A 12,721-nucleotide genomic window follows, 5' to 3' on the forward strand; every position below is an offset into this window, starting at 1 on the left:
CTCCTAGCTGGGCCGAGACGCGCTTTGGATCTTGCAGAAGAGGCTTGCCAGCCTCTGAATGCATCTTGGGTCTAGAGTCTGGGAAATTTGGAAGATCTGTGGGAAAGCATGTGGCTTCCATGTTTGGCACACTTTAGAGCAAGCGCCTGAGGAAAGCCTCATTGCTGCATCCATGAAGCGGGCAAAAGCATTCGGCAAGGAGCCAACTGTGACCCTGGCACAGGCTAAGACCTCAGTCGGCAGCAGCTGCCGTTGCCAGCTCAGAGATCTATGACGTGCCATGGCACGAGATGGATGCCAGCACATACCTGACATGGCACCACCGTGACGCAAACTGTTACTGATCCACATGCCCAGGAACTCGGCCCGGCCCAGCACAGCGAGCAGGAGGAGTCAGTAGCAGAAGCATCTCCAGGAAAGGACAAGCCAACTTCACCAGCCCCTGATCAGGCAGCCCAGTTACCCTAACCAGCCTTACCAGCCCCCAGGCTCCTTGGAGACATTGTGGATGAGGGCACCGCGGCAGAAGCTCAGCTCATCACTCTGCTTGGCTTTGTAGTCGTACAGAGCCTTCACGGTTCTCTGCGGCTTCCAGGGAAGAGAAGGAGGAACAGGTCAGGCAGGGCCGCGGGGAACCCCAGCCTTCACGGGCTCCGCTTGGGTCTCATCAGGAAGCAGAGGCTTCAGCAGTGCTGTAACAGCGCCACCTGCTGGAAACAGGTTGGCACTGCAAAGGCACCCAAAAAGGGTGGTGATGGGGTGACCGGTAAGGGCCAAGAGCAAGGCAGGGCTGGGGGCTAAGGCACAGCCCACCCCTCCCTGCAGGAGAACACCCAACAGAGTCAGGGGCGGGTAGGGGTATGAGCTAGCACTGGCCAGGTGCAGAGGTGCCACAGGCTGTGCCAGCAAGCAAAACATGAGGAAAGAGGCTTAGAACCCCTGTGGCCCAAAGGTGACTCAGGATTTAGCAAGAAGGTGGCAGGCATCTAAGCAGAATTGTATTAACCCTTTCCCTGCCCTTAGTCAACATCTTGTCAATCATCAGATCTTCTCAAAGAAAGAAAGGAAGGAAGGGGATGTTTTCCAGACGGTTTCCTGGCCCTGTGGAAGCAGCCATGGGGGTAGCAGGTGGGGTGGGACCTGCGCCACCCTGGGACCTGGCAGTGTTCGTACCATGGAGGGGTTGATCTCACTCGGATCCACGTACATCCTGCTGACATCATAAAGGGAGTTGATGTCTCTTTCCTGAAAGAAGAGAACATAAAGAATAAAAGAAAAGGAATGGACAGTCCATGCTTGCACACCGGCCCCTCGAGCGAGGGCCATGGGGGTGCAGGGTTGCCTCCTCTTCGGTGGAGGAGTTACAACCCCCTGCAACTCCTGGTAGACAGGAGGGAGCTACATGGCCACTCTCCCAAGTGTGTAGACCACCCCAAATCACAGCAGCGTCCTCCCAGCCCCGCAGCCAGGCCTGGTGAGTATTGCAGGCATGCACTCAGCTCTCTGAAACAGCCTCTGTGCAGACAGCCACACAGCACGGACACGGGCACTGCACTGGCCCCCCACCTGCCTTCCTGTCCCTGTCACCTCAGGGCTTGTGTCCTGGCCACTACCCCTGCCCAGAGCCACACCTCCCTTCCCATCTCCCTGGACCCACACACTCCTAGTGCCTTGCAGGGTCCAGCTCCCTTCTTTTTTTTTTTTTAATTAAATTTATTCATTAATTACATTGTGTTGTAATTACATAGAATCTGGGATTCTCCACCCCACCCTCCCCCCATGGTGGGTTCCTCCACCCAGCTCCCTTCTCTGGGCCGCACGCCCAGCAGTGCCCTGTCGTGCCTACCCTGTCCAGGGCATACCTGTAATTCACATGGCCCCCAAACATCTCCACTGTGTGATGGGACACCCTGGAGAAGCCACGGCTCCCAGGAGCCGACATGGACCCTGGGGTTCCCAGCCTCGAGAGCAGCTCTTGGCACATGGCTGGGATAGGTGATCTTGGCAATCAAAGCGGGGATTCATCCAATAGGATTCCACGTGGGGCCACAGAGTCCAGCCCCCTGTTCACTATCTTCCTTATTAACTCCCCGCTACCTGGGCTCACTGCATCCCAATCACAGCAGCTTCCTTCCCAGTCGTCAGGCTGACGTCTGCCCGGGACCTGTGTCCCTCAGCAGTGGAATCTTCACAGCTCAGTCTGGATCTGCTCATCTGCCTTCCCATCCAGGCTCTCTGTGTCTGACTGCCCTCCCCATGTCCTCCGTGCTGCCAGCCTCCTACCATGTTGTAGCGCTCCAGCAGCTCGGGGGTCACGGGGTAGCGCAGCCTCATCTTGCGGTACAGCGTGTGCTTCTCGTAGTAGCTGACGAGCTCCACGAGGCTCTCGAAGTAGGCAGAGGTCCCCAGCACGAAGTGTCGGCCATCGCGGTTGATACGACAATGCTTCACCTTGCCCCTGGCCCTGGAAGGGGGAGACCACAGCGGCTGAGACACCGAGACCCTGGTGGCCCCTCGAGCTGAGCGATAGTTTGTAATGTCAATCCTCGGGGACTGGCTAAGTCAACAGAGCACAGTCCTCCTGTGAGGGCTGAACACCAGACAACGCTGAGGGCTGATTCCAAGAGAGATCTAGAAAACTCAGAAGAGATATTGCTGAGTGCCTTGGTACGTTGCCCTTTCCTCCCAAACTAGAGAACTTTGGAAACACCCTAGGGATTTGCAAACTACGGCCCTGGTCAAATCTGCCCACCATTGGTTTTTATAGTATTTCACTGACACATGGCCACCACTCATTTTGTTAAATGTTGACTATGGACACATTAACTCTACAACATTTAGGCCGTGCACCTGCAACCTGAGGTCCAAATCCTTCAATTGTGTCTTCAGTGGCCCAACCAATACATCCACGAGTTTTTCCCTAAAAAGAAGTATGTAATTTCCTTATCCTTCTGAAACAAGAGGTAGGAAAAAAATTACCAAACCAGATCTTTAAAGCACTGAAAAAGCAAGTGTCTAAGGTTGACAGCCAACACAATCTTAGCTAAATAAATAATAAATAAAGTCCACCCCAAATAGCCAACCTTGAATAAGCAGAACAAGATTAGAGCTATCACACTGTGGGGCTTCAAAATATACTAAAAACTACAGTATAGTAAAAACCACAGCATGGTAACTGCACAAAAACAGACACATCAACAAGACAGAAGAGAGATAAATCCACACAGTCAATCAACTTTCAGTAAAAGTGGAAGTCGACTGGAGATCAGACAATGCGGCACAGACAGCACTTGAATGACGGGTGCTGTGGACAGCGGGTGCTGTGGACCTCGGATGCTGTGGACCTCGGATGCTGTGGACAACGGGTGCTGTGGACAACGGGTGCTGTGGACAACGGGTGCTGTGGACAGTGGGTGATATGGACACTGCGTGCTGTGGACAGTGGGTGCTGTGGACAGTGGGTGCTGTGGACAATGGGTGCTGTGGACAACGGGTGCTGTGGACAATGGGTGCTGTGGACCTCGGATGCTGTGGACCTCGGATGCTGTGGACAGTGCGTGCTGTGGACAGTACGTGCTGTGGACAGTACGTGCTGTGGACAGTGGGTGCTGTGGACAGTGGCCATCCATATGCAGAACAAGGAAGTTCAAGCATCATTTCACACCATGTACAAACATCAACTCAAAATGGATCAAAGACAAAACTCAAAAACAAACTGTACAGCTATTAGGAAAAAATAGGGGGAAAGCCCCATGACACTGGCCTGGGTAATGATTTTGCAACAAGAGCAAAAACAGGCAAATGGGACTGGACGAACCCAAGAAGGGCCTGCACAGGCAAGGAAACAACCAACAGAGCAGAGAAAACCCATGTTTGCCAACCACATATGAGGGACCAATACACAAAGGATACAAGGAGCTCAATGCAGTAACAAGAAAACTGCTTGATTTTAAGAACAGACAAAGGGGTCTAGATAGACATTTCTCAAAAGATACAGAGGTGCTAGTGTTGTGGCACTGTGCTTGCCACTTTGACAGCTCCAGCATCCCACTGCGGAGTACCAGTTCACATCCCAGCTGCTGCATTCCGGAGCCAACCTGCTGCAAATTGCCTGGGAAGCAGCAATGGTGGTTCAAGTGCTTGAGTCTCTGCCACCCACGTGTGAGACTCAGCTGGGGCTCCTGGGGCTCCTGGGCTCGCGCTGGCCACTGCAGCCACGTGGGCAGTGAGCCAGCAGGGAGAAGGTGCATGGCTGGGCAGACTGAGCCATCTCTCTCCCTCCATCCTGGACCCCCATCCCTTACTCTTTCTTTCTCTCGTCACTGTACCATTTCAATAAATAAATAAATTTTTTGAGGAAAAAAATTAGCAATGCCCAACATGCATATGAAAAAAATTTTTTCACCACTAATCAGAGAAATGTAAATTAATACCACAATGAGATCATTGCATACCTGTTAGAATTGGTTATTATCAAACAGACTAAAGATGAGTGCAGGCAAGAATGTGCAAAAAAAAAGGGAACTCTAATACACGGGTGACTGGAATATAAATGAGGAAAGCCATTATGGCAATTTGTCAGACACTTAACAGAACTGCCCAATGACCCAATGATACCACAACTGGCTATACAGCGCAGCGACCAAGGTCAGTCATCAGAGGGCTCTCCTTGTTATTACTCACGGTAGCCAAGACAGGGAGCCAACCAGTGCAGACAGATGGGTCAAGCAAGTGCAGGGTGGACACACAACGGCTTGTGTTCAGCCTTTCCAAGAGGGAGTCTGACTTCAGCAACAGCAAGGAACAGGGAAGACGTCTCACGAAACCAAAGGAAGCCAGGCACAGAGCAACAGGCCCAGCACAGCTACACCCGCATGCAGACTGTGCAAAGAGCTGAGCTCACGCAAAACGGAGTGGGGAAGAGTGGTGGCCAGGTCCTCGGGGCTGCAACATGGCGGGGAGACGAGGAGGAGAGGGCATACCCGTCCAGCGGGACGAGCAGGGAGGGAGATCCCTCCCGCCACAGGTATTTATGAAAATGGAGACAAGATCTTAAATGCTCTTAGCGCGCGCACACACACACACGCACACACACACAAAATAAGCATGTGGAATTCATTCTCTTGGTGCAGCCATTCTATGCTGCGTCCATGGAGGTATAAAGCAAAACATAAGTATGATAAGTATGCAGCTTCTCTCAGTTAAACAGAAAAAAAAATTGTGCAGCTGCCATTTCTGTAGGCACCCTCAGTGCCTTAAAAAAACAGCAACTTGGGCTCAGCAGTGTGGCCTAGTGGCTAAGGTCCTTGCCTTGATCCAATATGGCTGCTGGTTCTAATCCCGGCAGCTCCACTTCCTCTCTGTCTCTCCTCCTCTCAGTATATCTGACTTTGTAATAAAAATAAAATAAATCTAGAAAAAAAAAAAGCAACTTTGCACCTTAGAAATACAGTTTTGTTTTCCAAACCACATTCCATTAAGCTGTGTCCTCAGAAAGTCCAGATATGTGTTGGGTACTTTCCACCTTGGTGGTTCAGCTGCAGGTGTAATTTGTTATATATTGAGGGGGAGCATGGGCCAGGCGACAGGGAAGAGGGCAGAGACAGCCAGGGCCAGCCTGCACTCACCAGGGTGGCAGGTGAGCAGCTGGGAGGCCACAGCCCCCACTGCCGCCCACTCCGCACATCAAGGAACTCAGTCTCTGGGTGTAGTATCTCACTGTTTCACGTCATGGTGGAGACTGAGCTAACGATGCCCCCAGCCTGAGGTGATCCACGTGTCTCCTGCTGCTGGACGCTTTGGAGGGACCAGCATGAGCTGTGGAGGTGGATGGGCCCGCACCCGAGTCCTGACAGCCAACTTGCTTGGCCTCTCTGGACCTCTGTGCCCACTCCTGTCATTATTAGAGCTGCCCATGACAAGTGGAGCAACCGAGTCACATGAGCACTCAAAGGCGGTCTGGAACACAGGAACTCATGCACAGCAGGCTACAGCACCGCCAGAAAAGAACGGAGAGGGGCAGCCCTTGGGGCACAGAGGGACGGAAGGAAGGAAGGAGAAATTGGACATTTGGGGATGTCACTAGGGAACCACAATCCTTGAGATAGTGACAGTTGAGGATGGACCAGGACCACACCTGTCACAGCACAGACCTCCCGCCCCACGTTCCCAGGGCTTGCTGAGCCTTGCTGTGCCTCAGTTTCCCCTTTGAGGAACAGGGATCGTGGTCATCACACCACCCCAGAAGAAGTGGAAAATAAAATGAGCCACCACACGACATGGTGCAGGCCCAGCCCCCTTTATCCAAACACCACAAGTGTTCTGGATTTGGGCTTTATTTACTTATTTGAGTTTGGGAATATTTACAATTACAATACGAGACATCCAGGGGCTACGAGCCAAGTCTACACACAAACTCCTTCACATTTCACAGATATCTTGTACACGCGGCCCACAGGTCATTCCTGAGTATTGTCAGAGCACCTACATTTTGACCGTGACCCACCTAGGGAGGTCAGGTGTGGACCTGTCCTCTTGTGGCGTCACATGGGCACTCAAGAAGTTTCAGAGTCTGAATTCAGATTTTCAGCCCAGAGAGGGACTGCAGGGCCACGACTGCTGTTCCTGTTCTTATCTGTCCAGGTTGCGGGACAGGACACCCCGGGACCGGACTCCACCTGAAGCGCCAGCCTTGCCTTCCCCACCTGTCCCTCCTACCTGAAGGTGATGGCGTAGGAGTCGCTGCCCTCCCGCCGGCGGATCAGGAAGGCGCCGTCCCGCGGGATCCTCATGAGCATGTCCTCGGCTTCCCCACGGCTCAGCGCACCATAGAACCACCTGCAGGCCCGGGCAAGCGACACGGCAGGTGAGAGCCCTCCCAGGTGGACAGGGGCCACCAGAGCATGGAGCCAGTCATCACATCCAGCAACCCAGAACCTGAAACTCTCAGAGGGGCAACCCCAGACAGACCCATCGTGGAAAATAGCAAGTTTGGACAAGCCCACCAGGAGACCTAGGGCACTAGGAGCGAGAGGATAAGCTGCTTTGAGCATCACCTGGCCACCTTAGCCTGCAAGGGCAGCCACTCAGATCATGAGGGGCAGGAGCACCAGCGACGATGCCAGAGCAACAGAGTTTCCTTAAGATGTGAAAAGGCAGAAAAAGGGAACCCAGGGACCAGTGCAGCGGCTAGTCCTCTGCCTGCAGAACCAGCATCCCCTGTGGGCTCCGGGTCCAGTTCTGGTTGCTCCGCTTACAATCCAGCTCCTTGCTGATGTACCTGGGAAAGCAGCAGAGGCAGGCCCAAGTGCTTGGAGCCACTGCACCAACGTGGGAGACCCACAAGAAGCCCCTGGTTTCAGAACAGCCCAGTGAACCAGTGGATGGGACATCCCTCTGTCTCTCTATATAACTGTCTTTAAAATAAAATAACTTCAAAAAGAAAAACCAAAAGGAAATTCAGCTGAAAGGGACTGGAAAAGGTGCCTGACTTCCACAAGAATGTGCATTTTGACCTATTTTTTTTTTTTAACTTTACTTCCAGAATGTGCTGACCTGTGGCCAGGCATATTCTGACAGCCCCTCTCCCGAAGGAAGACATGGAGGAGAACCCTCCCAGTTCTTCCTTCTTTGTGGTCACAACACACAAGGAAAGAGCTCCAAGCAGCAGAAACATGCCGTGGGCCCAAAACCAACAACCAAAGCCTGAGACCTCAGGGCGAGGCAGAGAAAGAGGGAGGGAGGGAAGGAAGGAGAGGGGGAGGAGAGGAAGAACAAAGGTCGAAAGGAAGCAGCAGGAGCGTGGCTACTCGCCATCCTCTCCCACTCCCAGGGCAACGGGGCCCAGCGCAGCCCAGCACCCGCTCCTGTGACGGGCAGGCCTGACCACGGGCTGCGTGCCTCCCTCTGCCCTACTCAACCCCAGAGACTTACGGCTTCGACTCATGCGGGTTAGGGTTGGGCACGGGGTCTGTGAGCTGCAGCTCGAACTCGGCACAGCGCAGGTGTGCCTCACGGTAGTGCTGGATGAGCGCATAGACGCTGGTGAACTTGAGGTTGTCAGTCAGATAGTACTTCTTAGTGCCGCCCTCCACGGTGGAGCGGATCAGGCAGTGCTGCACGCGGCCCGATCGCCTGCAGGGAATCAGAGGCCCTCAGTGCCTGGGAGGCGGAGAGCCCAAGCCAGGACCCGGAGGATGACTCCCGCTGCGGCCACCTGGTCTCCCCTCTGCTCCCAGAAGAGACTCAACGCGTCTGCAGGGCCTGGTGCTTTCGCCAGGATAACAGAACCTTCTGGATGGGAGAGTGGCTCCCAGAAGAGACCACGACCACAAGCGGGATGAGCCTGGATTGCCACAGGCTCGGAAGCTCCTGAGCTGCTGGTGCGACTTCCAGCCACAGGTCTCATCTTCTCCCAGTGTGTCAGCCCTCACTGTCCCCCAGCACCGCATCAGGCCCTTCGAGTTTCACATCTGTCCCCGCGCACCAACACTACCCTAGCGGAGCTCCCTCCACTACACACTCGCACAATCCCTGGCATTTTTTCTGTCACACTGATCACAGCAACAAGCACGCAGTCAACCCTGGGTCTCCATGGAGACGGATCCCACAAGCCCCCACAGAAAGCAAAACCTGTGAATGCTCCAGGCCTGTGTGTGAGGTGGAGTGGCCTTTGCAAAGAACCCACAGTCTCCCTTACGCCGTCAACCATCTCCAGCTCCCTGACCATGCCTTCCTGCAAGGGAAGCCCTAGGTGAAGAACCACGACACGGTATCACTGACTGAAGTCACCAGAAAACACAGGTGCAGACACGCGCCATGCAGACACAGGCTTGGCCACATATTTCCAAGGCGTGCCAGGCACAGCGAGTCCAGGCACGACTACTTCTCCAGAGACCGTCTGCTCACTACCAAGTTACTCTACCTACCGACAGCAAGTACTCCATACATTTAGTGATGGAGGTCAGGATGAATGAATGAATGAATGAATGAACGAAGGATCCGGCTCGTGACATCACTACCACTGCTCTCTAAGGGCACCTCTGGCCATCCCCCCAGCTGCCAGAGGCGGCAGCGGTTTCAGGAGGCTGAGGAGGCTTTCATCACACACTCCAGGACCAACAGGAGGGCGAGCAGGTGGGCCTGCACCTCCCAGGGGCACGTCCCATCTTCATCTTTTTTTTTTAAGATTTATTTTATTTTTTATTGGAAAATCAGATATACAAAGATGAGGAGAGACAGAGAGGAAGATCCTCCGTCTGCTGATATCCTCCCTAAACAGTCACAACAGCTGGAGCTGTGCTGCTCTGAAGCCAGAAACCTCCTCCGGGTCTCCCACACGGGTGCAGGGTCCCAAGGCTTTGGGCCATCCTCAACTGCTATCCCAGGCCACGAGCAGGGAGCTGCATGGGAAGCCAGGCTGCCAGGATTAGAACCAGCACCCATAAGGGATCCCAACACTTTAGCCACTAGTCTACTGCACCTGACCCCCATCTTTATCTTAAAAGCTCACATTTCACTTATGGCTATTTTTTTTATTGCTTATGAACTGTTTCACGTCTAGATGTCCTCCATCCCAATTCCCAGGGGCTTTGGGTACTTTTCAAACTCTGCACACATTGGTGGGAGCCCAGCACAGCTCACTCAACCAGGAGGCCCACCGGGTCAGCTCCCAGCTTACCAGAAGGACAGCGTGTACTTGTCGGGGTAGGTCTCGCTCTCGCGCACCAGGAACGTGCCGTCCTTGCCACCCGTCTCGGCGCAGTACTCCTGCAGCAGCTTCTCGGCACTCATCCTCTTCTCCACCTTCTTGTGAAACCATTTCTCCCCAAAATGCAGCTCCGTGGGGGGCGTATCCTGGACAGGCCACACATACAAGAGGGGTCTTGGGCTGTAGCCACTTGCCTGTGACCCACTCCCACCGTCATGAGATCACCCCTCCACCCCCACGCCCGCAGCCCTCAATTCTGCTTCAGGAAGTCTCCAAGTCCTGACACGCTGGGCATCCACCCCAGGCAGCTGCACGGGGTGGGGTGGGAGTGCAACAGCATCCCCAGGGAGCCCAGACCCAAGGCCAACGGGACTCTCGGAGAGCAGCAAAGAGCTGTAAACCTGACTGGCCAAGCATCCGGGCCAGCCGGCCAGCCAGGCCCCGGGGACTCAAACAGGCAATCTTTTTAGTGCCGAGCAGCCACACACAGTTCTGATACAGGTCTTGTGGGATGCCAGTCAAGCCAGCAGGACAAGACGAGCGGGGTATCCGCCTACCTGGGGCGGCTCTTCCTCCACAGTCTGCTCAATGTCATCACTGAAGGACAGCTTGGCGTCAGCGATGGCACAGTAGTGGCGAGTCCACTTCTAGAAGGGGAGATCAGCCAGTTTTCCCCCAACCCATCAATCCGCCCCCACCCCCACAAGACACCACCTCAACTCTCACTGATTTCAACTAAACTTGACTCTTTGGGAAAACACCCTTAAAAAAAAAAGCATACTTTGGCCTTCTCTTGTTCATTTTCAGAACTCTGCAAGTTGGACTGTCTCCCACCCAGCTCTCTGCTTGTGGCCTGGGAAAGCAGTGGAGGATGGCCCAAAGCCTTGGGACCCTGCACCCATGTGGGAGACACAGAAGAGGCTCCTGGCTCCTGACTTCGGATCAGCCAAGTTCTAGCCACTGTGGTCACTCGGGGAGTGGAGCAGCAGACAGAAGATCTTTCTATGTATCTACCTTTCCATAAGGCAGGTGGCAGGGCCGGGGGCTGGGAGGAAGCGCACCTGGTCAATGGAGTCCCACATGTACAGTTCACCCTGCTGCTTGTGCTCGTCCTTCTTGTCCTCCATGTTGATGTCCACGTCACCCCGGGGACCCAGCTTCTTATGCTAACGGGGGGAAAAAGACACAGTGGCTGTCTCCCTCGAGACCCAACGTCAGGGGTCTGCATGGCCAGCAAGGAGCCATCCACACCGGCTGGCCAACAAGCAGCACAGCGTCTCCCCAACCTCAGGGCCTGTGCACTGGCCACTGGCCCTGAGAGCAGGACACCCTTGGCACCTGCCCTGCTTCTCAGCTGGCGGCCTTCGGGCTCCAGCCCCAGCCAGTGGCTCACACCTTGACTTCCCTGGTTGAGGCCCAGAAACTTGGCCGGAGTCACAGGACTAGCATCCCAGGGCCTCCAGGCTGCAGGCCACCTGCCACGGGACTTCTCAGCTGTCAGCGATCCCTAAGGCCAGTCCCCCAACATGCCCTCTTCGTGTGCCCGCCTGCCTCCTCACCGCAGCTTTCCTTCCCACCATGTCTAAAACAGACCCACCCTCTGCCTCAAGGTTGCGGCCCCCTCACTCCACCCCCACTTTGGTGTTCTCATCTTCACAGCCCTACGCAAGTGGCTCAGTTTGTCTCCTTTTGTCCATACAGGAGTGCAAACCCAAGGCGGGCACCGTGCTTGGCATCCGCTGCATCTCTTGTGCCAACACCACTTAGCTCACTCACCAGAGAAGTGCTCCAGAAATACTCAGCAAATAAAGGGTCCCCACACCCAGCCAGTACTCACACCCCAGGGCACAGAGGCTGGGCAGAGCAGGGCAAGCCACGCTGGGGATCTGGAGCAAGAAAACCAGGGTGCGAGCCGCCGTGCTGCTGTGCTATTGGCTGTGTGACTCCAGGCCAGTGGCCGCACCAAGACCGGGACGACAACGCTCACCAAGGTGAGTGTGAGCACCACTGTGGATGATGTTTCTACACTGACGGCTGCTGCGACCCGGAGAAGGGGCTTGAGGCCGCAGTCGGACCTGGAAGTCACGGCCAGCTACCTCCCCAGCTGTACGGCCTTGGCCGAGGGACAAGCTGAGTGACAGTCACGTCACTGGTCAAAGAGGGATGCGATAACCCCTGCTGGCTCCTGCAAGGCAACAGGTCTGGGAGGTGAACCGCCCAGGATGGCTCAAGGGCCCCATCAGGAACATGGTACAGGCCTAGGACCAGGCTCCCAAGGTCACGGACCTTGGCCTTGAATTATTTCCTCGGCAGCAAGGGACCAAGTGACAGTGTTGGAGCCATATGGCCTCCATGGCTCAGTGTCCATGCCTGCAGGGTGGGTGGGGGATGGGAGATCTGCTGGCCGGCACCCACACAAAGCTGGGCATGAGAAGAGTTCAGGCCACACCCAGCCGGGGCCCGTCTCAGAGGCATAAGGCAGCAGAAGCTGTTCCTGCCTCCTTTCCCAAGGCAGGATGCAAAGGCCACACAAGCCCATGGATACAGGAGAGAGGGGGCGGGGAAAGGGGTGCTCCCCATCCCAGTGTAAGAGCTGGGACCAGGAAGTGGGCAGAAGTATACACACAGCTGGGCCACCTGCAGCCCTCAGCCACAGAGGGCTGAGACACCACAAACACCAAGAGGCTGCACCCCTGCCCTGCCTTCGCCTTCTTCCTGGGAGCTCCACATGCTGCCCAGGGTGCCGAGGCTCTCAGCCACGGGGAGCCATGATTGTGAGAGTAGAGCCCTCGACACAGGCCTGGCACCCCTACGGGAGGGATCCTACAGAGCCGCCCTGCCCCTTCCCACGCGGTTCACCAGCTGTCCCGCAGCCAGCCAGCAGTGAGACACAGAGGGAGGGGAGAGAGCGACTCCCTGGCCAGAGGCCAGACCCCAGCCTCTGCCACAGGCCTTGTAACCATTCTCATGCCAGATCCCCAGAGGCAGGGACACACACGGGCACCAGCTCAC

General features: G+C 55.2%; 1 protein-coding gene across 2 annotated transcripts in view; it reads right to left on the reverse strand.

Annotated features, from left to right (window-relative positions):
* PLCG2 (phospholipase C gamma 2) overlaps nt 1-12,721 on the reverse strand; it is a 133,361-nt gene that overhangs the window by 23,533 nt on the left and 97,107 nt on the right. For both annotated transcript variants that reach the window (XM_058675174.1, XM_004584054.4), the window contains exons 15-22: nt 10,771-10,875; nt 10,267-10,356; nt 9,680-9,855; nt 7,933-8,133; nt 6,718-6,837; nt 2,284-2,464; nt 1,174-1,245; nt 479-588 (exon numbers count right to left, since the gene is read on the reverse strand). In XM_058675174.1, coding sequence (XP_058531157.1) covers nt 479-588; nt 1,174-1,245; nt 2,284-2,464; nt 6,718-6,837; nt 7,933-8,133; nt 9,680-9,855; nt 10,267-10,356; nt 10,771-10,875 — 1,055 coding nt within the window. The remainder of the gene's footprint in view (nt 1-478; nt 589-1,173; nt 1,246-2,283; nt 2,465-6,717; nt 6,838-7,932; nt 8,134-9,679; nt 9,856-10,266; nt 10,357-10,770; nt 10,876-12,721) is intronic.

Source organism: Ochotona princeps, chromosome 16 (genome assembly GCF_030435755.1).
Source record: "Ochotona princeps isolate mOchPri1 chromosome 16, mOchPri1.hap1, whole genome shotgun sequence".
Lineage (NCBI taxonomy): Eukaryota > Metazoa > Chordata > Mammalia > Lagomorpha > Ochotonidae > Ochotona > Ochotona princeps.